This window comes from Metarhizium brunneum, chromosome 5 (assembly GCF_013426205.1).
Source record: "Metarhizium brunneum chromosome 5, complete sequence".
Taxonomy (NCBI): Eukaryota; Fungi; Ascomycota; class Sordariomycetes; order Hypocreales; family Clavicipitaceae; genus Metarhizium; species Metarhizium brunneum.
The window spans coordinates 2,466,085-2,489,987 of record NC_089426.1 but is presented as its reverse complement, the minus strand read 5'-3'; the positions used below and the strand labels follow the sequence as shown (position 1 = coordinate 2,489,987).

The following is a 23,903-nucleotide window of genomic DNA, read 5'->3' as shown; positions in this document are numbered from 1 at the left end:
GGTGGCACGTGGTCACGGGCTAGATCTAGTTCTTATACGTTGGCTCAGATTCTTGTCTTCAGACGTCCGGGCTTGGTTAGATCGTGGCAAGTAGCGGAGGCATCTTGGTGATGCCATGCTCGGGAATGCTGTATTTTTATCGAAAACGAAACGATCATTTGCCGAGGTCATGTATTGCCAGGCAACGCATTAGCAACAGGTATTCCTCTCCCAACTGGTGCATGGTATGAGCCGATACTTTGAAAGCCCCTGAGTCAAAGTTTATCTCGTTAGCACAAGGACACAAGATTCTGTGTCGATATGGTTCATTCCGAATGAGGCCCAGCAGTACCGAAGGGTAGGTAGAGGAGGAGCGGAAGGGAATATAACATACTTTGTTAAATCAAATCCCTGGTCCTCTTCCACGTCTTCAGATCCCTCACTTTCCCGCATGGTACCTTCCAGGGCTGGAAGCCTTTGGGGTTTAGAGGGGCTGCTTGGTGGCGACTTGCTAGCACGAGGTGGGCTGCTGCTCTGAGGCAATAATCCCCCGGCAAGTTTTGAAGGACTGAATTCGTATGGAGCAGATGGTCGTAGCGGCGTGCTGCCGATATCGGCATACTTCCAGAAGGGTGCTGGCGAGCTCGTGGGCATGTGCTGGCTGGGTCGTTGGGCGGTGCTTGGGGGCGCAAGCTTCGGATGAATACGCGGCGGTGCAGGTGTTACAAAAGAAGCGCCTTCATCTTGTAGATACGACGAGGTCAAAGTGGGAGATTGAGGATTGAAGGTCGAGATGGACGAATCAGGTGCGATATTTGTTGACTTGCGATGCCGTGGCAGTGGACTGCCATCTTCTGTTAAGTTGGCATTCCGTCCGATACCCCGTTCCGAACTTTGTTGGGGGGTTGATCGTGACGCGCGCAGAGATGATCGCGGCGGCGGCGAAGCTATAGGTGACGCTCGTCGTTTTCGAACAGACCCTGGGTCTCTAGATGCCATATCTTTTGGTCCTTGGGTGATATAATTGAGTTGATTCGGCGACGATGGTGCAGAAGAACCCCGGTGACCGCCACGGCCGATCTTGAAGGCATTTCTGGTCATTTCTTCTCTTGCTTCTGGGACTATTTGCCATTTCATGCCCTTCCCAGGTTCATCAGTAGATCTGGCGACCTTATCAAATGATTTGTTCAGGGAGAGATTGTGCCGAATAGAATTCTAAGACAAAAAATACCAGTGCAGTTAGCTTGAAAGATTCCTTTACACGCCAGGTAAATTTTCAAGCCCCTGTGACGTGCCAAAATGGTACTCACCTGCCAGCCAGCGGCCTGTTGATGTCGATAATACGAGTAGCTATTCATAATGAAGGTGTAGATGCCGTTCAAGTTGAGCTTCCCGTCAGGGGCATTCAATATCGCTTGTGTGATCATCTGGGCGTAACTATATTGTGGTTTAATATGCTGGTTGTGATCATGGCTCAGGTCTACGCCATGCGCGCCAATCAATACTGCCGGAGTACTGACTCCTGGGGATTTGGCCATCGAGGCTCCTCTTCTCTGAGTAGATGGGGGCGTCCCTGGCCGTTTATAATCGGCGGGAGCTGGAGCAATAAGCGGCTGTCGCCGAGATGTAGGGGCTTTTGCCACGTCCGGGCCTAGCCCACATCGTTGCAAAAACAAGGGGTGGACATGTAGAGGCGATATTTCCGATGGGAGCACAAACATCATCTCAACAGTGCCGATTTCAATGACCTCGCCAGACGTGAGGGCATGAGAAGCCCGAGGTTTGAGGGGTTGCCCGTCGATTTTTGCGCCATTACGACCCTTTATTTGAAGAATCCACTTTTCATCTTTAGAGTCGAAGCAGATGGAGGCATGTTCGCGTGACACCATCTTGCTCGGGCCCAGGTCGATATGAACATGGGCTTCGTCTTCCTCCTCCTCATCGGCATGGGATATTTCGGGTGCACGACCGATGTTGACTGCGAGCTTCGTTATGTAGAAAGTCCAATCTTGAGCCGCCACTTTGGCATAGGCTTTGACACCATTGCGATTGGCCTCGTGGATCGCATTAGCATGATCTTTGCTTGCTTGGACAGGCTGGGTTTTGAGTTGCTGGGTGACTTGTGAGACAATGTGGTCATCATCCGTGCCTGCAGAGTCTTCAGCATCATGAGCCTGAGAATTTGATGCGTTTCCGGACAGGAGGCTCGAGTCTGCCGGGTCTGAGGATCGAGTATGCTTGCGACGCTTGGCTGGGCGGCTGGGAGAGGAATCCTCGACATCAACAGGGTTGGCTACGTCCTTGTCTCTGCGCAAGTCGCGGCGGCCGCGCTGGGCTCTCTTCGCCGACGGCGGCATGGCGCTGAATGAGTGAGCAGCGAAATCGTGAGGTTTAGCTTGTCGTGGAATGAGTGGTTGCGCAAGCTCGTGGCCAGACGAAGAGGGCGGATGCAGACGCAAGGTGGCGGGCGATGCAGAGGTTGGACAGCCAAAGGACAAGCTGGAGTCTGGTTTGTTCAATCGGGATTTTCGAGAGGAGGTCCGTGTTAGTCCCAGTAAAAACTGAGACGGGGAACAAGGAACGTAGTATCAGTCCACGAAGGAAGTACTCGTCAGGCGCAAGAGTGAAGAGCGAAAGGTGCGAAGAATGGCGAGCTTCGTTCTGCTTCGGTCAATCAATTAAAGTGTCGGCTAACCTTCCACGCGGGCAACAACCGCGTTCGCGTTTTGGCCTCCAGGGATGGTCGACAATCGGCCATCTCAAGGAACTTGGGTGGCTGTCAGTCAGCGAATTAGAGTTCATTCGCAGGTGGAGTAACTCCATTGCCCTCGCCTCAACCAGGGGCGGTGAGTTATCGCGCCCGATGAGAGTTTTGGCATGGCATTTCAATACTATTTACGGAGTAAGTACCTCTAAGTACTTAAGTAGGGTACGCGCTACCTTTGTTTGACAGATCAAGTAGCAGGGCAGTACTCAGGCCTGCTTGGTGCCTACCTAAGTACTCGACTACCTAGAGGTACATCTATTAGAGATCTGAGAGGACGTACTGTACAACTATTACAAAAAACCAAGTACTTATACTTACTCTGTACTTGAGTTCGCAGTGGTTTCTCTCGGGCTCCATCGATATAATCAATCACTGACTTGCATCAGCATTGTGTGTCTTCATCACCCATCTATTCAACCAGTTTCATGAATCAGCGAATTACGCAGAAATTCTTCGGTCACGTACAAGGAGGTGCGCTGCGCGGCGTACAGAACAACCCATGAGAAATTTGGAGGGGGATCCTTTCACCTGGGCCTCAGTGTGAAGTCAGGTCCACTACTGTCAATGGGGGAATAACCCCTGGAAGGGAAAATCATTGTCCCCCGGGCCACATGCTCCAATCACCTTGGCATTGTCCTCTACCAGCCTGACCAGGCGCACTGGTCTAGCTTCAGCCTTCCTACCATTCCATACATGGCACGTCCATTTCCCTCTTTCTCTCTCTCTGTCTCTCTTCATTCCCGTCTCCCTCCCCTAACTCTTCTTAATACATTCTGCGGCATCTGCTGCGCACCACGGCAGACTATTGGGGCATTTAGCATTCTTTACGCTCCAAGATATCGCCAATTCCTACCGCCTGGCACCCTGCACCGTTTAGATTGCTCGGACGGCGTAGTCGCGGCGGCCATTACCAAGAGTTAGGAATATCTTCAACGTGTGCTCAACAGTATTCGACGCTACAATTAAAGGCTTGTATCAATGTCGAGCGATCAGGTTTTCGGCGTGACACCGCCCATTTCCGTAGGGCTGCCTACCGAGGCTGAAAAGCGTGCAAGCGATGCCCTCATCGAGGAATTACGGCGGCAAAAGACGTTCGAAAGTCCTTCCGATACCCAAAAAAGGTGCGCTACATCGGGACAACCTGAACCAGCCCTCAAGGGCCCCCTTTGCCCCTATCGAGATATCTGAATATTCAGTCCAACGTGCCCCTAACTCTTCCGTGCTTGTAGGTACAAAGTTCTCGAATCACTGCAAGCTATCTGCGATGAATTTGTCAAGCGCGTCGCTCGAGAGAAAGAGCCCAAGAACGATGTCCTTATAAAGAACGCCCGTGGCAAAGTATTTACATATGGCAGCTTCCGTCTCGGCGTGTTCGGGCCCGGTTCCGATATAGATACACTCATCGTCGCTCCTAAATACGTCACGCGGGAGGACTATTTCAAGTACTTCCCCGATTTGTTGGAGGCTATGGCCCCCAAGGGCGCCATTACGGATTTGGCCGCAGTAACTGATGCATTTGTGCCTATTATCAAATTTGAATACTCCGGCATAAGTATTGATTTGATCTTCTCGCGGATCATTCAGAAACAGCTCGCCCCTGACTTTCAAGACCTTCAAGACTCTGGTTTGCTTCGAGGTCTTGACGAGGCAGAGCTCCGGTCGCTTAATGGGACACGAGTGACCGATGAAATTTTGACACTCGTACCCGAGCAGAGCACATTCAAGCTTGCCTTACGGGCCATCAAGCTGTGGGCCCAACGTCGCGCAGTGTACGGCAACATCATGGGGTTTCCCGGCGGTGTTGCTTGGGCCATGTTAGTTGCACGGGTTTGCCAATTGTATCCAAAGGCTGCAACGTCTGTGATAGTCAACAAGTTCTTTTTGGTCATCAGTCAATGGCGTTGGCCTCAACCTGTTTTGCTCAAGCCTATCGAGAGCGGCCCTCTGCCAGTTCGTGTATGGAACCCAAAGGTACGCTTTTTTGGATACTTCCGCATCCCCTTGTCAAAAGAGAAAAAATGAACATTGCAGCTGATCTATGTTATTTCAGATTTATAAAGGCGATTCATTCCACCTGATGCCCGTCATTACTCCTGCATATCCCTCCATGTGTGCCACGTTTAATATTAGCCGCTCTTCTATGGCAATTATTAATCGAGAACTTCGAAGAGGCTTAGAGATTTCAGAGAGCATTATGGTCGGCAAGCGACCTTGGAGCGACCTTTTCGTGAAACACACTTTCTTTACTTCAGATTACAAGTATTATATTTCCGTCATATCTGCCAGCAAATCTAAGGAAGCACATAACGTTTGGTCAGGATACGTTGAGTCCAAAGTACGCATGTTAGTACAGAAATTGGAACAACATCCTTCCATCGCCTTGGCCCATGCTTTCAACAAGGGATACGAGCGTCGACATCAATGTAAGGACGACTCTGAAATAGCACAGGTACAGGACGGCAGTCTCGATTTTTTGATCAAGGGTGATGAGGATTGCCAAGCTACAGCAAAACTCGAATCCGAAGAGCCAAGACATGATGCAACTGAAAATGGCGACACAGAATCTAAACGACCAACGAAGGTCTTTACCACAACCCATTACATCGGATTAGAACTAGACGAAGGTAAGTTTCATCTCTTCAACCCCCAACCCCCGGGCCCCAGGCTGGAATACAAAGTGACGCCCTTAATTCCAATTTTGTTTTCCTCATGCTACTGGATTTCCGGTCAAGACTAGCTGTACAATATCTAATGGAATGGCAGCCGCCAAGTCTCTTGATCTCTCCTACCAAGTTGACGAGTTTAAAGTCCTGTGTACGCAATGGCAGAAGTATCAAGAAGAATTGAAACCACTTGTTTCTATTGGCGTACAACACGTCCGAAAGTAAGCTTTTGGACCTCACTTTGAGATATCGGCGACTATGCTAAGCTATCAATTAAGTTTTAATCTTCCTAGCGATGTATTCGATATTGGAGAAAAGAAACCGCAGAAGAAGGGCGCCAAGGGAGCATCGAAGAAGCGTGGCCCCTCAGAGGTAACCATTGTCGCGACAGTTGCAAAGACCGTAGCCCTGGGCTAACTTGCGCTTAGGACAACCCACCTCCAGCAAAACGACAGCAGGCCTCTATTGCAGCTGCAGGCTGAGTGCCATATCAAATTTCACAGTACTCCGTTTACGAACTCATTCAAAGAAGTTGGCAACGGATAACAATCGAGCCGGCCCGCCAACCAACATGAACCTTGAAAAGGGTTTGATGGCAATACTTGGTCCCGGCTGGATCCCCCACTTTGATTTTATCTGCTGACGTACGTAAATTATCAAAGCTTGCAGGCTTTGTTTCTAGGCGTCGACTCCTCAGGTTCCTCAGGTAGCTGGTAGATACTGCATCCCGCCTTCAATTTAGCTTCCGCTGTACGACAACGAGCAGCACACACAAGAACGAAAGGGTCAGCAGCACAAAACACATTGCCAAGTCACGGTGAGCACTTCGGTGTCGACCAAATTAATGAAAAAAAAATTCTCGGGGTAATATTAGCCCAATTTGATTGGTGGCATAATATTTCGCGCCAAACTTCGCAGGGTGTGGACCAGCTAGATCCAAAGCGATAGATATGCCAGAGCTCTCGAGGATAGAGCTGTATTTAGAGCCAGCCCTTGATTCTGTGGCCGCACTAAACGATAAAAAAACATCTAGTGTTTAACCCGGTTTCCTCTCCACTGCAAGCCGTCTTGGCTTATTATCGTGAAGTCACAACTCGTCATCGTCCTCATCACTGCCACTTGACCAGTCATCTTGGTAGGCATCGGCGATTTCAGCAAGGCTATTACCAAGTGCCTCACGCTCGTCTAATCGGATCAGTCGAGTTCCCTGGGACCTCAGGTCTTTCATTCGAGCCGAAATTGACGTAGTCGTCTTGAGAACAGTGTGAACGGGGATACTCTGCCTGTTGATTACATCTCTGTATATATGTGGGTAACTGTCTAGCAAAGGAAATTGTAACTTCGTGAAGTAGCTATAGTGCTGGGTAAGCCTTCACCCAACAACCACTATTCATTCAATGGGGATGCGGTGTTTCATACTTTCTTGTCAAACAATTGCCAAGGATTTGACGTCGTCTCGTGTCCGCCGTCTCCTCTGGCTCCGCTTGCTCTGTGTTTGGCCCACGATGGCAAATGATTTGTCCAAAGATGTGTTCGGGTCGATTCTTCACTTTGCTGCTATCCTGTCCAATTTGGAAAAAGCTCAAGTTGTCTCCTGTATCCATACCGTCTCTGGTGTCTGTCGGGATGAACATTCCTGCGCTGGCAATAGTCCGGTTGCCGCTTGTGTTGAGACTCTCGGCGCAGTCAGCCAGGGAGGCGCCATTGCACCCCTTCAAGCGGGACGGAAGCAAGGCACTCTCGGAAACGGTGGCAAGCAGTGACGAAACATGCCACGGAGAATTGCAATCCAACTCTATGTGTGGCCGTAGTTGGCTTTCGGGCAGGGCCAGAGGCACAACCGTTGAAGCTTGTGTATACGCCTGTTGGAGGCTTTGGGCCGTGTTTGATAGGCGTAGCTGACGCTTCTCTCTAGAGATGCCCGCCAACGGGCTTTGAATTCCCCAGACCCAGATACAAGATTTGGGGTACTCATCCCGCAGTGCCTCTAGATATGATGATGCAAATCCCCCCCATGCATCGTCTATGGTAGTGAAGACTTGCATACCTTGCATTAGGTCGCATTCCTCAACAAATGGCCGCCAGTCTCTATCGAGGATATCTTGTTCTTTGTCCAGTGACGTGAATAATTCTGTCCCCATGTCGAATCTTTCGAACGGACGTATTGCAGAATCTAGCTCGAAGTCATAGAGCTGCACGAGCGACTTTGGGTGTAAGTACGATTTGGAGAAGTCTGACCAGTACCTTACAGTTGACGTCGTAAGTGGAGGATGTTTCGTTCCAGAATCCAGACTTTCTTGATATGCACTCGGCGTGACCAGCTTTTGCTGGTGTACAGTCGACGGACCCGTCCTAGAATATGCAATACACCGTACGAGTAAGCAGGTGCACAAGAGTTTGTCCTCCTGGGAGGGCATGAGCCGTCTGGTAGCCCCGTCGTATTGTCTTTCCCATTCTTACCATAGTGAATCAGCAGCCACGTTCGTGTGTGATGCTGCGTCGTACAACGGGTTGATTTTCCTCAGGGATCCAAAACCACCTTTCAGGTCGTATAGTACAGTTCGCGGAAGGAAGGTTTCGGTGCCATCAGCTCCTAAGCCAGCCCTCCAGTGAACGTTGTGGTCCACCAATGACTCTTCCTGTCCGGCATATGTGAAATATGACTCTTGTGCGTTCCAGAAGTGGGTGGCTGTATAGTTAGCGAGATTGCCCAACTGTAGAGTGATGATCTCACGCATTACGCCAAATGTAAGTTCGGATGAATGCTGGGTTCTAAGGCAGGTATTAGCTAGCAGACGAAGACGCACGCGGATGAAACAGCTGCGTTACTCAAGCAAGTTTGCCTAAAAAGAATGTTCAATCCCTACAGGGTAGTACATTGTACAACCAAGTGACTACTGTAGACGATGCCCCACCGCTACGGTGTCTGGAAGTTCTGGAATTTTTAGCGTACACAAGCAAGTTGCAGGGTAGCCTGCGAGCCCGGTTACCTAATACTCGTCATTGGCAGCGCCATGTCTGTGGCATGTCGTCATAAACAGGGTCGAGAGTTCAATTTACATGAACCTAGCATGCATGCCGACTTACACGCGGATCCTGAACAGAAATCCAGGCCAGCGCAAGGAATCTTGACCACAGAGCCTCAAAACCAACAGACAAACGCTACTACTGTCTAGCCTAGTTACCATGCCCGAGCAGGCTTCACAACAAGCTTCCCAACCAGCTGCGACCAGGTCAGGGTTCTGGGCAGAAATAGAGTCTATGAAGTCGCCAGAATCCAAGGACGTCGCGCCAGAACCAAAGGTTGGGGAGAACGCACCGACTGCGCCTGAACTCGCTTTACCAGATGGGCGAAAGACATTAATACTTTTCCTGCGTCACTGTGGCTGTCCCTGTGAGTTTTCCACCCAAACTGCCAAAGTCATCTTGTGGCTGCCAGACTGTGTCTCCGCCCACGTAATTGTAACGTTCTGTATTCTTCCGGGAATCAACCACTCACCGGGAAGTAAGGGGCGGAAAATGGACTATTCTTTTTGCAAGTCGAGTATGTGAGACGGACGACTGACGATAGGTCTAAAGTTGCAGAGAAAACTTTCAAAACATTGACAGCAGTGTCGGAAATGCAAAGGGATGTCCACTGCATTGCGGTGTCCCATTCCTCACCTGAAGCAACCGAGCGTTGGATACCCCAAGTTGGAGGTGCTTGGCATACTGACATAATTATCGACGAAGGTCGAGATCTATATGCAAAATGGGGGCTGGGACTATCCAACACTTGGCACGCATTTAACCCCATGGCTTTGTACTCTGTCTATCGCCTAGGTGCCGATGAAGGCATCTGGAACCGTCCCACCGAGAGTGGAAGTCGATGGCAAAAGAGCGGAGCGTTTGCAGTAGATGAAGCCGGAATGGTGCGCTGGCGGCACATCTCCAAGACTGCCGACGACCTGCCTGATTTTGACGCGGCTCTCGAAGCGGTCGGTATCGTCTCGGATGACCAAGGCAAAAATTAATCAATAGCGCCACAGCCTCTGTTGCGCCCTCTCATAGTCTAATTGATACTGGAGGTGTTGAAATCATGAAATTGGATATATATTTGCCAGCTAGTATTATCTTACACATTACAATATGTTGTGGTAACAAATCATCGCATTGTGGGGTATTATGAGTACTATCATACATTGGTAGCGTGGAGTTCATAACCTCTTGTACGGTCCTTGCTAATGGCTGCGTTGAGGGGATTCTCAATGACTGCGCCATTGATAGAACGCAAGCTGGCCAACGGCCGATGTTTCAGGCCAAACACAGGCAGGGGGGGAATTTGATATCCCATTGATGCATCAGTTCCGGCCGAATGACCCAAGCTGCAACACAGCCAAGAATTCCGAAGCTGCTAATCAATTCCAATGTCAACTTGCCACCAGTTTGTAGTTGGCTCGCTATCTCTAACAGGCCGAGAGGATCTTGATGGGCCGTAGTCACTGAAGGAGCCACGGTCCGTGAAGGCTTGGAAGATGATCGACTACGTCTCGTCACAGCCAGCTGTTTTCGGGTTAGAGACATGCTTTGCGTAATCTGTTGTCGTAACCTCTCTGCGACCAAACTCTGTCGTAGCCCCTCAGCCCAGCTTGCCACTTCGATTCGGCCCCGGTCTCGTTGATTGGGGGTTTGGTTTGTAAATTGGACTTGGGGAAGGCCAAAAAAAGGGGACAACTTCGTACAAGTGAGCGCGGATGGCAGTAAACTGCCTCGATGTCTTTGTTGCCGCATCCACTTGATGCCCTTGCAGGCTGCAGAATGGCGAAGCCAAGTGCTCCCTTCCACAGACAACAAGTTCTTGACCAGGTTACCAAGGTCAGTTGAAACCAAAGGTGGAAGATAGTCCGAACTCATGAGAATACTGGCGTCGATGATTTCAGCGTCTGCTTGAGTCGCACTAGAGATTGCATAAATATGAGGGTGATCCTGCGCTCCTCCCGGGGCAGTGAAGAAGAAACAATCCAGACCTGCGGAATCGATGCCACGCAAAGTGCGGTTCTTTGCTGAAAGACGCTCTTCGAGAGAGAGTTCATCCGCACGCGCTAGCAGTGGAATAACATTTGTGGCATTTTGTAAATCTCTCATACATCGTATGTCGTCGCTGGTGGGACCTGTCATGCCTTTTAGCTTAACAGCGATTACTCGACGAGTAAAAGAAGGAACATACCCGAATGTGGGAGAAGATAGAGAACCACATCAACATTCGACTCTGCCCCTCCACTTAATAGGGCGCGGAGATCTGGGTCGTTTATAGACTTGTGGGCCAACTCAGCGAGCCGAGACTCGACGTAATCGACGGCAGGCGATGATCCCTGAATGTAAATTAGACGGTGCTTCGTTAGTGAAGAAAGTTGCAATCTGTACCTGAACATCATTTCCGTAAACTGGGCAGTCCACAAAACATATATTTCTATCCAAAACTTGGTCTGAAGTTGACGACCGCCTTCTCCTGGAGAGGTCATGATCTAGATCTGTTCTCCACCAGGGCTTTGGGCGGGTGCTCGCATATACATCAGTGGCCATGTTATTCGAAGTTGTAACGACCGTATCCATGTGAACGATGTGTGCCGACGATTGGGCTATAGCGAGGATGAGAGATGTCTTTCCGATGCCTGCATTCAGCGTTAGCTTGGCGCCGCAACCTTTGCTGCGCAAGATGGAAACCTACCGCGACGTCCCGTCACAAGGACCTTCAGTTTCCCCAGCGATTTCCCAATTTCCGAGAAGGGGCGACGTTGAGGAACAGTCAAGCTAGGCATCACAAGCTGTGGTGTGAGGCCCCTCGGCAAAATTGGTGAAGTACCCATGACTGGTGAGTGACTTGAGGGAAGTTCAGAGAGACTGGCGGACAGACTGTGACCATCTTCCGACATGGCGACGCTTGATAGATTTCCAGGTGACGAGGGAATGCTGTTTGCCGAGCCCGGGCCATGGCTACTGGCGAATACCGACGTCGGAGGCAATGACCTGCCTTGCCCAGCATTTGAAGATGCCGCAGATGATGGAACTGGGGCGGGCTGAGGCAACAACCAGGGACAGTCGGGCTCGTACATATTGTGGTTGGTGGTTGGTTTCTGTGTGTATGTATATTGATGGACGGTAGGAATGACTTCAGCCCGGCCCTGGGTAGAATCGTTATCCGTTAAACTGGATTCTGTGGTAATAAAGCAATCCATTGAGGCTACTGGTGTTGGTTGCGAGAGTGTGTCGCAGTTGTCATGGTTCTGATCTCGACTCGACGAGTTGGTGATCGTTGATGGCAGAGGCCTCATGTTTTCAACCTAGATGGTGATGCACCTTACAGGTCCAGCCCTTAATAGTCAAGCAATGCCAACGGCGCTGCCAAGGCGCTCGATTCGAGGGACGGCGAAACTTTCGAAAAGGATCTCGAGGTTCAGTGTTGGGTCAGCCGCAACTTTCAGAGGACGGGTTGACCCAAGACCTGACGTATTTTATCCGTTACCAGTGGACCATACTCGAGAGAAAGCGAGTTCAATCCATGAGTCCACCTCTAGAGCGGTAGTTGACGGTATCAGCAACGGACCACATTGCGTGAACGAGCTGCCGCATCTGCGCGGTCGACTGATGGCCAGGAACCCCACTCTGAGGGGTGCGTTCTTCAGTTGGAGCATGTCACTGGTCTTTGCGACGCAAATACTATACTCCGTGCCAGTACATATCGGCTTTGCGGGGCGCTACCCCTCTCTTTCTGTAATTGCCCTCGCTATCCCTGCAGTGCTAGTAGTACCCAACATTGAGTTTAAGGTCCTCCCTTGACGGCAAAGAACTACGCCGACGACGAGTTACCACGACTGGCCTTGCCATTCTTCCTTGATATCACAACAAGACTGGGATTCTCTTCTCATCGACGCTAAAACTCTTACATCATGGATGGTAAAAGACATCCCAGCTCATTCCAGCAGCTGGAGAAGCTGGGCGAAGGCACCTATGCAACTGTTTGTATACCCACCAATCTGCGGCCTCGCACTTCGCGCGCACATGTATCAGCTAGCGGATGAATCAACTGACTGAAGCCATGGCATCTAGGTATTCAAAGGTAGGAATCGGCAGACCGGAGAACTCGTCGCTCTCAAGGAAATACATCTTGACTCCGAGGAGGGAACCCCGTCGACTGCAATTCGAGAGATCTCTCTCATGAAGGAGCTCAAACATGACAACATTGTCGCCTTACACGACGTCATCCACACAGAGAACAAGCTCATGCTTGTCTTCGAATATATGGACGGTGATCTCAAACGATACATGGACATGCATGGCGAGCGAGGGGCTCTGAAGCCCGCCACTATCAAGAGCTTTATGTATCAGCTCCTAAAGGGCATCGACTTTTGCCACCAGAACCGAGTCCTGCACCGCGACCTAAAGCCTCAAAACCTTCTCATAAACAGCAAAGGCTTATTAAAACTCGGAGATTTTGGTCTGGCACGAGCATTTGGCATCCCCGTCAATACCTTTTCCAACGAAGTCGTCACCCTGTGGTATCGCGCTCCCGACGTCTTGCTCGGCAGCAGGACGTATAACACCAGCATCGACATATGGTCCGCAGGGTGCATCATGGCTGAGATGTATACTGGCCGCCCCCTCTTCCCAGGCACTACCAACGAGGACCAGATTGTCAGGATATTTCGCATTATGGGCACGCCCACCGAGCGCACTTGGCCCGGCATCGCACAATTCCCAGACTATAAGCCTACCTTCCAAATGTATGCCACCCAGGACCTCCGCAACATCCTTCAAGCCATCGACCCTGTGGGGATCGATCTGTTGCAGCGAATGTTGCAACTGCGTCCTGAATTGCGAATTAGTGCCCACGACGCTCTTCAACACCCTTGGTTCAATGATTTGGTCATGCATCAGCAACAGCAACAGCAACACCAGCAGCAGCAGGCACTGCACGCCCAGGCAAGGGCCTACCAACAAGGTGTACCAGCGCAGAATTACGATACTTACTAGAATGCAGCAACTTGGTCCCTACAAGCTCGGACCACATCTTGACTCCTGGGCAGATTTGTCGCCAAAGTCCTTTGTGCGGCGCATTACACCCTTAGGGGTGCAGGGCTTCTCCTTTCGATGGAAACAGGATGGATCCTTGGAGAATTCGAGATTTTCTTTGTCTCGGCAACCTGATGATTGTTAATAACGGAGACGACGGTGTCTTGGGGTCGTTGAATTTTCCCTTTTGTGTCATACTAGATTTGGGAGATGGCATGCTCTTTGTACTTTTTTGGCATTTGACATTTCTTTGTCTTTCATTCTGGGTCACAGCGAGTATTCTGTTAGAACGAGTTTTGCATCATCGAGTCACGTCATAGTCACGAGGGATTAGTAGATAAATTAGAACCTAATAAGCCTGTGATACCACTGAGATCAGGTTGCGTTGCAATTATTCTAAAAGTATCCTCGGAGGACGGATAATACAGCATGCTAATCGTACATTTCCAGCGCATCAATATTTCCTCAACACTCTTCTAGACAGGTCAAATCTAGAGGATGCTTGTTAGACTCTATTTACAAGGCTGCCATCGACTGGGCTTTTGAACTTTCGTTTGTTCGGTTCCTTGGACCAAGTGCTAGCTAAAGCGGCTGTTTCATCTTGCTCAGGCGGCAAGCCTATGCTTTCTCGCAGTTTCGCAACTTCGTCTCGTACCGACTTTGCGACCTGGATTCTCAACTGAACAGCCTCATGGCCGTGGGTGAGAATCTCTGGATCACCCTTCTCCACGAGCTGTTTCCATTTCTCTCGCTCGCGCCTAAAGACAGTGTCAACATTGGCTGGTTTCCCGATGACAACACGTATCTTGTTGCCAATGCGAGGCAGGAACCTTGGAAAACCCCTGTCTTCTGGCATAATATCTTGTGTGCCATGAATGAACATTGGGATGAACTCTGGAGCCGGGTCACTTTCGAGTATGAGCCGCGATATGCCCCATTTGAAATAGCGTAAAGTGCTCTCATGACTCTGGTGGCAACAGGCTTCTGGGAATACGTGAACCCACGAATTACGATTTGCAGAATATGCCGCCGGCGAAGGAAAAGAGTCCTTCCCGTCCGTCGAGAAGGATAGGTCCTTGAAGGAGCTTGATTGGCCGGGGCCTGATAGGAGGCCAATTGCCTGGGTCATGGTAGGTTGGAACAAGCCACCGAGTGGTGAGTGCCAGAGTCGACGGGTAGGTAGAACTTGACCAAGGCTGAAAAAGGTTGAGGAGAGCCTGACAGAAATCGTCGGCGTCAACAATAGGTCCAATTTCACAAACAAAGCTGGCATGTAAAATACAACACCAACACCCACTAAGAGTTAGTACGCGCCGGGAGCGACTGACTTGTTTTTGAAGCATATGTCATGCGCACCCAGCCCCCAACGTAGATTTTCGGGGTTGACGGTATAACGGAAAGGCAAAATCCCCCATATTAGAGGGTCATCGAGACTGCATTCCCTCTTGCGTTAGCGGATAAAAGATGCATAGGATCGACCAAGCAGTATATGAATAGAGAGGTTGTATGCTATGAGAAAACAATGCAATGACGACACTCAAGCAGACTCGAGTGCTTTTAACTTACACAGCCACATGATTGCATACTGTCAAGAGACCTCGCTCCCGACCTTGAGTCCGTCGACGGTCGAGGGCTTCAAGCAAATGGCCCAGCCCGATTACCTCGACATTGTTGAGTCCGTATAAGAAGCCTCGAGATAAAACACCCACAGTGCCCATAATAGCCATCGAACCAAGGCGCCATGGCAGGCTGCTGCGCGTGGCCGGGGCCGGGCTAGACATAATATAATTCGGTTGTGCTTCGACGAGGTTGGTGAAAAGGGGTTTAAAAAATAGTCATTTGTCGGCTCACGCGTTGCCTCGCGGGCTATACAGCTCATGGAGGATCGGAGCTGTTATGAAAATATTTCTCTTTATCGTGAATTCGGCCCTCTACACCGAAGAAAAAAAAGAAAAGAAAAACCACGCACTCCGTACCTAAGTACCTAGAGGTATCTACTAGGCACTTAGGTAGTTGGAAGGGTTCAACTTCTTCAAGCGGGCACAATTGGCCGCGACGATGAAATTTCAACGTTGGCTCAAGAACATATGGAGAGACGAGCGACTTGGATCAATTGATGCCTGGCTGACCGGGTCCCGCATCCCTGGGTACTTTAGGTAAGTTAGTTGACCTCCATGTCTGTACTTGAGCGCGTCTACCGGAGCTTCAGAGGCTCAAGTGCTGCAGGGATCACTTGATGCACCTAGGCGCGCCCGCCACCAGCCATGGATGGTGGACCAGTGGAACAAGTCAATCTACTTGCAGATAGCCAGACCTGTGCACCGTAGTTCCTGACTGCTGCTTTGCAATATTCAGAAAACTTCAAACCAGTCGATTCTTCGGCAAATCCAGTGCATTCGCCAGCCAAAGAGTCGGTAGCTTTCGAGATTTGCCCGTTCATAAGCCACTACTAGTTACCTAGAACTCAGCCTGTTCACATTATTGTTGCTACTGGTAGCCTGCTTAACCATCTGTCGCAGTGAGTTGGTGCACCCAAAGGTCCTGGTGCTTTGCTCTCCTAGGAAGCATCCTTCACGCTTCCCAACATGTCACACAGTAAGGCGACCTGGATATGAGATTCCATACACGTTGCATTCTATGGCACACAATCTGATGAAAGCTGATTGCTCCAGGTAAACGAAACACCTCTCGTGCCGTCTTTACCTCGCACGAGCGAGCTCTCGCCAAGGCCAATTGGTCCTCCAGTTCCGCTCGCCTGAATCGCGACTCGTTTCTCCCCTTCGGATCTTGTGGCCTTTGCTTAGAGGTTGCTCGTGACCCAGTTGCCTGCCGACTAGGCGACATTTTTTGCCGCGAGTGCGCCTTGGCCAATCTATTGGCCCAGAAGAAGGAGCTTAAGAGGGCCGAGAAAGCCCGTCGTGAGGCCCAGCATGAGGCGCTTCGTGCAAAGGCCGCCGACGATGATGAGGATCAAAAAAGGGCCGTCCTTAATTTTGAGCTGACCCAGGCGGGACTGACTGGCTCGAACAAGGGGGGCATTCATTCGAATGAAGACAATTCGTGGGATCAAGAAGCACAATCCGCCCGTGCCGGTGCTAAACGCAAGTTCACCCTGGATGAAGATGAGTTGATTCGCATAGCCAAAGTAGACAAAGCAAAAGCAAGGAAAGATATTGAGGATGAACGGGTAATTGTTTATTCCCATATTAAAAAGAACCTATATATGCTATACCCCCCCTTCTCTGTGGACAATCGCTAACTTTGTTTTCTCTTTTCTTCTTCTTTATACACAGGCCGCCAAACCATCACTTCCTTCATTCTGGACGCCATCTCTTACGCCAGACGTCCAAGATAATAAGCTCCCCGCTGAAAATAAGGCAACCAAGACCACACCAACATGTCCTGCATCGACGGAAGACAATCCACACGCCATCTCAATGCAAAAGCTAGTCACTATCCAGTTTCAAGAAGGCAGAGATCAGTCTACAAAGGGCGGTCAATGGACATGCCCCTCATGTCTCAAAACGCTATCCAACTCCTCAAGCCCAGTCATGGCTCAGCAATGTGGCCATGTTTTGTGCCTAAGCTGCGTCAAGAAGTTTCTAATACCCGCAAGCAAGGAAGTTTCCGCACAAGAAGTACCGCTCATGTGCTATGTATGTGAGACCCCTATAGCCGGCAAGTCTGCAAAGCATGACCCATCAACTAGCAAACTGCCAGTTGGCCTGGTCTTGCTGAAGTCGGAGGGCACAGGGTTTTCCGCTCGAGGCTCCAACACCGTGGAGCGATCTGGCGTGGCATTTCAATGTTGATTCTCAAGAAGCAGCAATACGGATTGTACCCCGGCCAAGGGGGTTTCGCTACAAGATGCGTTTGGGCGTTGCTGGCATATATCAGAAACCACGCTGGACTCCTCATTTTCATTGCAGCCGTTTGCGCAGCTGCGGGTGTGAAAGAATCCACAACCGGATGACAAGGCGATGAATGAGTCCCTTTGTCACCATTGTCAAGCCGTGGCTTAGGAAGCCTTTGAACAGTTCTCCCCGGAGTCCGTCATAGAGTGCACGCAAACCCTCTTTGGTGATAATTCGGAGTATGACACCAAATACTGTTTTATCGAGCGCGTCGCGGATTCGAGAGATCAGGGGTTTTGTGTTTTGAGCTGGCGACTTTGTCTCTAGCCCCTTTTCGTACTTCGTTGAGTCTTCAGAACCCAAGTCAGTCGGCATCTGCAGTCGAGTTCGTCCCGTTTGAAATGGATAGGTTAAAATGGTAGCAGTTGATTTGCTGAATGCCGCCAGAAGAAAGGCAATCCACGCAACCGGCACATCTTCCTCCTCCAAGGCAGGAATAATACGCTTCGCAAGCCGGCGATTGATGAAGAATGTAATGCTGGGGTTCATGGTGAGGATCAGAGTGGCGGAATAACCAGACCACAAGCCGGAGATACCACTCTCCTTCTTGATGTCAGCCAGTGCCTGGCTCAATGACTCTGTATCTGGATGCATCTGCATCCGGGTGACTACGTTTGAGATGGGAGTCGTAATTGCTCTGGAGCACGCACCAGCGAGCGCTCCCATGGCGAGCTCTTGTATTACACGTGGATGGCGAATCTGTTGGCGTAAATAGGTATAGAAGCCAAAGAAGAGAAAGCTGTCCACCAAGGATTTACCAATATCGAGCCCCAACCCGTTGTAGAGGGCTGCGATGCCACCTTCATGTGAGGCAATGACCTTTAGGCCGTCAATTACTCCGTCATAGTGGTCTGAGCTCTTCATCTGGCGTTGCGCTTTCAATCGCGTTGTGACGAGGTCAAGAGGGAAAACGGCAGCGGTCGAGACCCCAGTGCCTATTGAGCCAGATATAGCATGGCCCAGGGCGTCGAGTGCCGCGTTAGAAGGCATGTTCTGGCTCAGACAGGCCGGCAGATGGAAATGGTCAAGTAGGCGGCTGTTTGCAAGCTGCAGCTTGTAAGTGCAAATCAATGCGTTGGCTGTGTCGGGTGCACCCAAAGTCGAAAGTGACGCAAAGATTATGTTGTAAACAAAAAAGTCCTGAACGGGGTGCTGTTGACTTTAGAATAGTATGAGAGCCGAGGTTGAAAGCATTTCCTGTCAAATGATGTCTTCTTGTGCAGAGGAAGCTCAGCCGACGGTTTATCTGGACAATTGACGTCATATACTTGGGTACGTACTTCTGGGCGGTGCTTGACCAAAATGATCAACGGCAACTCCATCAGTTTCCCACACATGATGGCCTCGGCTAACCACATTATAATGGACGACGCATACAGGCTACATAGTAGTTGCCTATTATCTGAATATGAATGTTACCACGTACGACGTCTCAACAATGTTGCGTGCTTAGCCACGTAATGTAATTCAGGTTTCTGGTGCAATGCCTGCATGATGTCATGCGTTATCACTACAAAGCCACCGCCCAAAGAGCCCGCAAGCCAAAAAATAGCCCCTGTATGCTGATATCCGTTTGTATTCTGTCGCTGTCCATACCATTGTCTGGGAAACAAGCCAAACATCCAATTCCCAGTCGTGAAATCATTATGCTTCCGTGTCAAAACGCCATCCCCGTTGGTATCTAAAACAAAAGTAAAACTGAAAGAAGTGGCGCCACTCCAAACTTGCCCATTAAAAAAAAAGTAACACAGAAAAAGAAATAGAATCCTTCCAAATCCGCACTTCCGCTTCCAAAACTTACGCGAAAGTAAGTTCATCCGCATATCTAAATATAAAAAAGCGTCGTCCTAACCAACGTAGTCAAGCCAGGCCCAAAGATAAGAGTACAAGGCTAGCTCAAGATTCTCCAGGACGAAGAACACGCCCGACGTATTTCAACCGCGGCTTGTTACTGATGACCGTCTCTGTGACACGGTTGCAGCACCAAAATTCGATGATCTGGCAGAAGCAGGAAAGCCCAAGGCACCAATGTCTGGCTCGCCTGGTGCATCTTCCCCTTCAACAAGTCCGGGGTGTCCTTCCGGGAGTTTTTGAGCGCCGTATCCTACCACATGAAAAATGTTGGTACGACCTCCATTCGTTGCTAGTTGTAGTTGTTCATGAAGTCTAGAGAGCTGATATTGTCGTTTGATTGGAGTGAAAACAGGTTGTGGAATAAGCGGTTGGGGATGCCAGTGGGACAAGGCGCTCATTACGGCTCCGGTTTCCTCGTCAGAGTCAACAGGACCGTTGTTCGCGTCATCCTCGTCCTCAACGGGGGCGTTCGCATCAAGAGCAGCCTCTGCAAGGGAGGAGAAAAATGTGATTAGTAGTCGACATTATAAATGAAGGAGCGCGAATGCGCCGGGTCTCTAGAGGGGTTAGGAAGCTCACTTTGTTGTTTTGCTTGATTTTTCTTCTGGTATGCTGCCAAAAGCATATCGTACGGAAGAGAACGGCCTGCAACAGCACGTTTTGCCCCCATGGAGTGGCTCTTGCATGTAAGCGATCGAGCGCATGGTTGCCCGTTGGGCAGTATGACACCACACTGCCTTTCAACATCAACCGGTCCTGATATTCCATTCCTCGTTAGCCAACCAGATTATACTCATCGCCCATAGCAAAGATTGATACTTTCGTACCTTTAGGCTTTGGAGCCTTGGCTTTAGGCTCGTCCTTCTTCTTTTTCGCCTTCGGCCCTTTATCTGGCTCGCCGTCGGCTTTCCGTTTTTTGCTGCCCTTCTTCTCATCCTCGGGCTTCTTGCCTGCTTTCTTACCCGCCACATTTCCTTTTTTATCGTCGTCGTCACTTTCATCTTCTCCATTTTCTTCATCAGCCTTTCTAGCTTCTTCCTCCCTGGCTTTAGCCCTCTCTCGTGCCTCTCGCGCTTCCTTCTTCCTCTGCGCCTTCTCCTTTTTCAGCTTCAGGCATTGCGCAATATGGGCCTTGGCTGCAGTCTTTAAAATACTTTTCTTGCAGTGCTTGCATTGCTGGAGATCTGGGCTATCCTCCAGAGGCCGTCCTGTCGCAAAGGTCTCTCGAGCGGTGTCGTCTAGTTGGTTCACGACTGGGCCAGGAGAAGCCACGGAGGTCGAAGGGGAGCTCACAGCTTTCTTTTTCTCATCTAATAGTGTCACATGAGAGGCAGCTCAATGTTACCGTAGGTGTGCGGTTAACGTACCTTCGACAACACTACCGTCCCTCCAGTTTCCTGGCTTGTTGTGCTTCGGGGGCGGCTTCTTCAGCTTTATGGTGCCTGATTTGCTTTCCTTCTTCAAAACGACTTTGTTGATTGGGTCATCAGCTAAGCATTATAGTTAGCGGCTATTTGGATGGTCTGGAACAACAGCCTGGCTTGCCTTTGCGAGGTTCGGCGTCGGGCGCCATGTCGATTTGCCCTTCTCGTAACCAAGCAGCTGCTTAACACTGCTGGTATGTCGGTGACTTCACCCAAGGAATTTGCGACTATGTCATCCACGGCGCAACGCCTTACGAATGATACAAAGAAATATAATAGTCATGGAATACACGACGCAGGACGCACGACGTAGCAATCGGGCAACGCATGGACATCTAGTACTAGTCCAACCCAACATGTCGCGCGACGCACGAGACTCGCTGTTCGGAAGAGGGAAATCAATAGTCCGAAACGCAATGCTAACCCCGGATTCAATGACCCACCCTCCGTCGACCCGTTCACACCGTGCGCTGAAGCATCCAAATAATACCGGGATCCATAACATTACACTTTACATTTAATACATGGGTCCTTGCACAAAACCAGACCTACGTCTCGCCCCTCATGTGAAGCAATTTTGTATAAATTTTTCAATAATTAAGTATTCAAGAAACGCCATACACCAAGTTATGCCCTTGGATGGCTTTCTCTCGTTTCACATCATTTCATTTCATTTCCTTGTACATCTTTCCGTTCTTATCTGACATGCAATTTGGTGGCATGAGAAGCTTCGTTAGAAGGACAGCTATGCAAGAACAAGAACAACATTCAAGCCAAGACCTGCATCTAAGTGTCTGGGCTCATTCCACTCCACAGCCTGTATATGCGGTTACGAATTGCCATGTGTCCCAACGTCCGCTGTTCAAGGCGAAAATCAATGTCAGCTCACATAAATAGAAGACAGTGTAAGTCATTGCACACTGCTAGGCCAACGCCATGAAAGGTATTTGCAGCACTTACAGGGTGAAACGTTTTGCCATAATATGTAGGCACATACCACATAGAGTTTTGGGCAATGATTTCTCCTTGGCTAGTTCGAAGGGAAGGATCTTCTTTCGCAGCTTTGGCCATCAAGCATAAGGCCAACTCACCCCAATCGCCTGATTTCTCAGCAGGGTTCAAACACGTATCTGGATTTATCAGTGGTGAGCTCCGGGGAAGTAGTTCGCTATGGTCGGACCCTGTCAGTTGACTTTGGAAGCCATGGTGGTTGTCTTTGCCTCCGACAAGGAAAAACCATGTTTCGTTTCTGGAATAATCTGGTTCAGTAGCGTTGCGTTCGCAGAAACGATGCCCTTCGAAAGCATCGTCGTAGTCCACAAACATGACCCTGGGTTCTATGAAGTCGGCGTTTATAGCAGAAATTGAGCGTCTAATCTTGTCGTTTACTGAAAGGACCATCTTGTTCATCCTGCGGCGAAGTTTGCGTTTCAATTTGGGCCCGCGCCACCACACTCCAAAGGACCGTTCATCGCAGTCCTCGGTATCCTCGTTGAAGAAGCGAGCGTACCCCGAGACCGTAATGGTAAACCAGGGCCTCTTCTCCCACTGTACACGGTCGAGGATTTCCATAATGGCCAAACGAAGGTCATGTTCAAACTCGGGACCGTTAAGGGCTTCTTCAGAATTGCGTAAGGCATCTTCGCAGGTTCCTGAGTAAAAGCTATAAAAGCGAAAGATGCAGCTATTCATGATGTTGAAGAAGCCAAGATCATTGCCACCAATGGACAGAAGCGCAAAGTCTGCATCTGTCGTAGCATTTAGGCCATCGATCTGGCTATGGTCGGACCCCGCGAGCATGTCGCCAATTGTAGAGCCCGTACAGGAAAGAAACTGCATCTCCGTTGCATTATCATGATGGCCACGAGCGCGGTTGAGATCTCTATGGACCAGAACCGGATAAGCATGCAGACCTTGACGGCAGTTGTTTTCTGTTCCGTTGAACCCAGTGCCTATACCCGCTGAGTAGGAGTCGCCAAGGGCAATAAAGCCAGAGGCAGGCCGGAACGGGCGATGCGGAAAGTTGATGTCGTGTTCCTCCACAGAGACCACTGGGCAAGTCAAAAGTCAGTTGAGTGTAAGGACATTTGGTTTGTTTATGGCTGTAAAAGAAGATGGGCACGTACACGCAGGAGGGTTCAGGATATGTTGCCGCGGTCGTTGACCATGACTAACTGCAGTCCATGTTCGCCCTCCCGAGGGTTCAACATGGAGAGGCGGTAGGGGGCTTTGGCGGGCTGCGAGACAGAGGTTGAGGACAGGTAAAACGAGGCCCAAGAATCGCATACTCTTTAGTCGGGGGATGCTCGGAAGGCTTTCGAGTTTACAAGCGATGACGACTGCGCGGTTACTTGGAGGACGATTCGATGTCCACAGAAATGCAGAAACCAAGGTGTGCGTGCCCACGTAGTGTGAGCTGCGAGCAAGCGTTCACTCTGCGCTTCGATTCATGGTCGCAGGGCTGAGTGAGATGGCCGCGTGTACGGAGTACGCCGTACGGACTACGGACCTCGGATTGACAGAGTCCGACTCGAGGTCTGGATATCGGGGTGGACGATGGCGGACGTCCATGTCCACGTCCCTAAGCCCGAGGGTCAGGATGTGCACCAGTGATTTGCAGACTTGAGGCCACGAGCAGGCAGCTAGTTGAACTGCACGCATCAGTTGGCGGTTCAAGTGTTCAGTGTTGGGGCAGAGCGCGTGGCAGCAGGGATAGACCAGCCAGTGGGGGGGGGGTCAGTTGACTTGGAGCCAGTTGACTGACTGGCCAGCCGTTGCCCCCGACATTTGAACCCCAATTCATTCTCAAGGACCTATGGGGTGATGCGTCCAGACTGCGGATCCGAGTTACCTCCTACTTGATTATCTGATTATGAACGCCTTCTGAAAAGCGGCCAGACTACGATGCATATTGGGCGATTGAATCTGGGGATGACCGCCGTCGAGAGTGGCAAAATACGGACCTCGTATAGGGCGACACATGTAACACTATTTGGCGAGACCTACGTTTCGAGCCCGAGCACAGAGTCAACGGCTAACGCTATTTACGTTTTCCCAATGACCGTTGTACTCCGCAAGAATAGTGTTCGCCTGTTCAACAGAGATGATAGAACTACGTAGAAGCAACCCGCTGGGATTGGTCGCGAGATTGGCCCGCTCTACTTTGACCTTGATAGAATAACACCAGACTCTAGTAGATTACTCTTGGCCTAACATTATGACTGGAGCAAGCCTATGTTGGCACCGTCACTCT

The 23,903-nt window shown here is 50.2% G+C and overlaps 8 protein-coding genes across 8 annotated transcripts; 3 read left to right on the top strand and 5 right to left on the bottom strand.

The window, feature by feature from the left end:
* Positions 1-261: 261 nt before the first annotated feature.
* Positions 262-2,336, bottom strand: FKH2 (Fork-head transcriptional regulator 2; the record flags this gene model as incomplete). Its single annotated transcript, XM_014686790.2, has 2 exons — positions 262-1,194; positions 1,290-2,336. 2 exons carry the CDS (start codon positions 2,334-2,336, stop codon positions 262-264), a joined length of 1,980 nt encoding a protein of 659 aa, XP_014542276.2.
* Positions 2,337-3,724: 1,388 nt separating this feature from the next.
* On the top strand, positions 3,725-5,891 carry pla1 (Poly(A) polymerase pla1; the record flags this gene model as incomplete). The annotated part of the gene is made up of 6 exons (XM_066131327.1): positions 3,725-3,867; positions 3,976-4,717; positions 4,797-5,370; positions 5,510-5,630; positions 5,703-5,781; positions 5,838-5,891. The coding sequence occupies 6 exons, from the start codon at positions 3,725-3,727 to the stop codon at positions 5,889-5,891; spliced, it is 1,713 nt and encodes a 570-aa protein (XP_065987379.1).
* Positions 5,892-6,496: 605 nt separating this feature from the next.
* DML1 lies at positions 6,497-11,321 on the bottom strand (the record flags this gene model as incomplete). Its single annotated transcript, XM_014686794.2, has 7 exons — positions 6,497-6,761; positions 6,829-7,761; positions 7,870-8,181; positions 10,238-10,559; positions 10,616-10,760; positions 10,813-11,060; positions 11,117-11,321. The coding sequence occupies 7 exons, from the start codon at positions 11,319-11,321 to the stop codon at positions 6,497-6,499; spliced, it is 2,430 nt and encodes an 809-aa protein (XP_014542280.2).
* Positions 11,322-12,335: 1,014 nt separating this feature from the next.
* Positions 12,336-13,419, top strand: PHO85 (Negative regulator of the PHO system; the record flags this gene model as incomplete). Its single annotated transcript, XM_014686795.1, has 2 exons — positions 12,336-12,404; positions 12,496-13,419. The coding sequence occupies 2 exons, from the start codon at positions 12,336-12,338 to the stop codon at positions 13,417-13,419; spliced, it is 993 nt and encodes a 330-aa protein (XP_014542281.1).
* Positions 13,420-13,963: 544 nt separating this feature from the next.
* TAZ1 (Lysophosphatidylcholine acyltransferase) lies at positions 13,964-14,587 on the bottom strand (the record flags this gene model as incomplete). Its single annotated transcript, XM_014686796.1, has 1 exon — positions 13,964-14,587. The coding sequence occupies one exon, from the start codon at positions 14,585-14,587 to the stop codon at positions 13,964-13,966; it is 624 nt and encodes a 207-aa protein (XP_014542282.1).
* Positions 14,588-16,043: 1,456 nt separating this feature from the next.
* Positions 16,044-16,717, top strand: CSU1 (E3 ubiquitin-protein ligase CSU1; the record flags this gene model as incomplete). The annotated part of the gene is made up of 2 exons (XM_014686797.1): positions 16,044-16,053; positions 16,131-16,717. 2 exons carry the CDS (start codon positions 16,044-16,046, stop codon positions 16,715-16,717), a joined length of 597 nt encoding a protein of 198 aa, XP_014542283.1.
* A 661-nt stretch (positions 16,718-17,378) lies between these two features.
* PNC2 (Peroxisomal adenine nucleotide carrier 2) lies at positions 17,379-18,362 on the bottom strand (the record flags this gene model as incomplete). The annotated part of the gene is made up of 1 exon (XM_014686798.1): positions 17,379-18,362. The coding sequence occupies one exon, from the start codon at positions 18,360-18,362 to the stop codon at positions 17,379-17,381; it is 984 nt and encodes a 327-aa protein (XP_014542284.1).
* Positions 18,363-19,306: 944 nt separating this feature from the next.
* On the bottom strand, positions 19,307-22,936 carry sgf73 (SAGA-associated factor 73; the record flags this gene model as incomplete). Its single annotated transcript, XM_066131326.1, has 6 exons — positions 19,307-19,713; positions 19,806-19,982; positions 20,054-20,536; positions 20,594-20,716; positions 21,742-22,701; positions 22,777-22,936. The coding sequence occupies 6 exons, from the start codon at positions 22,934-22,936 to the stop codon at positions 19,307-19,309; spliced, it is 2,310 nt and encodes a 769-aa protein (XP_065987302.1).
* Positions 22,937-23,903: the final 967 nt, after the last annotated feature.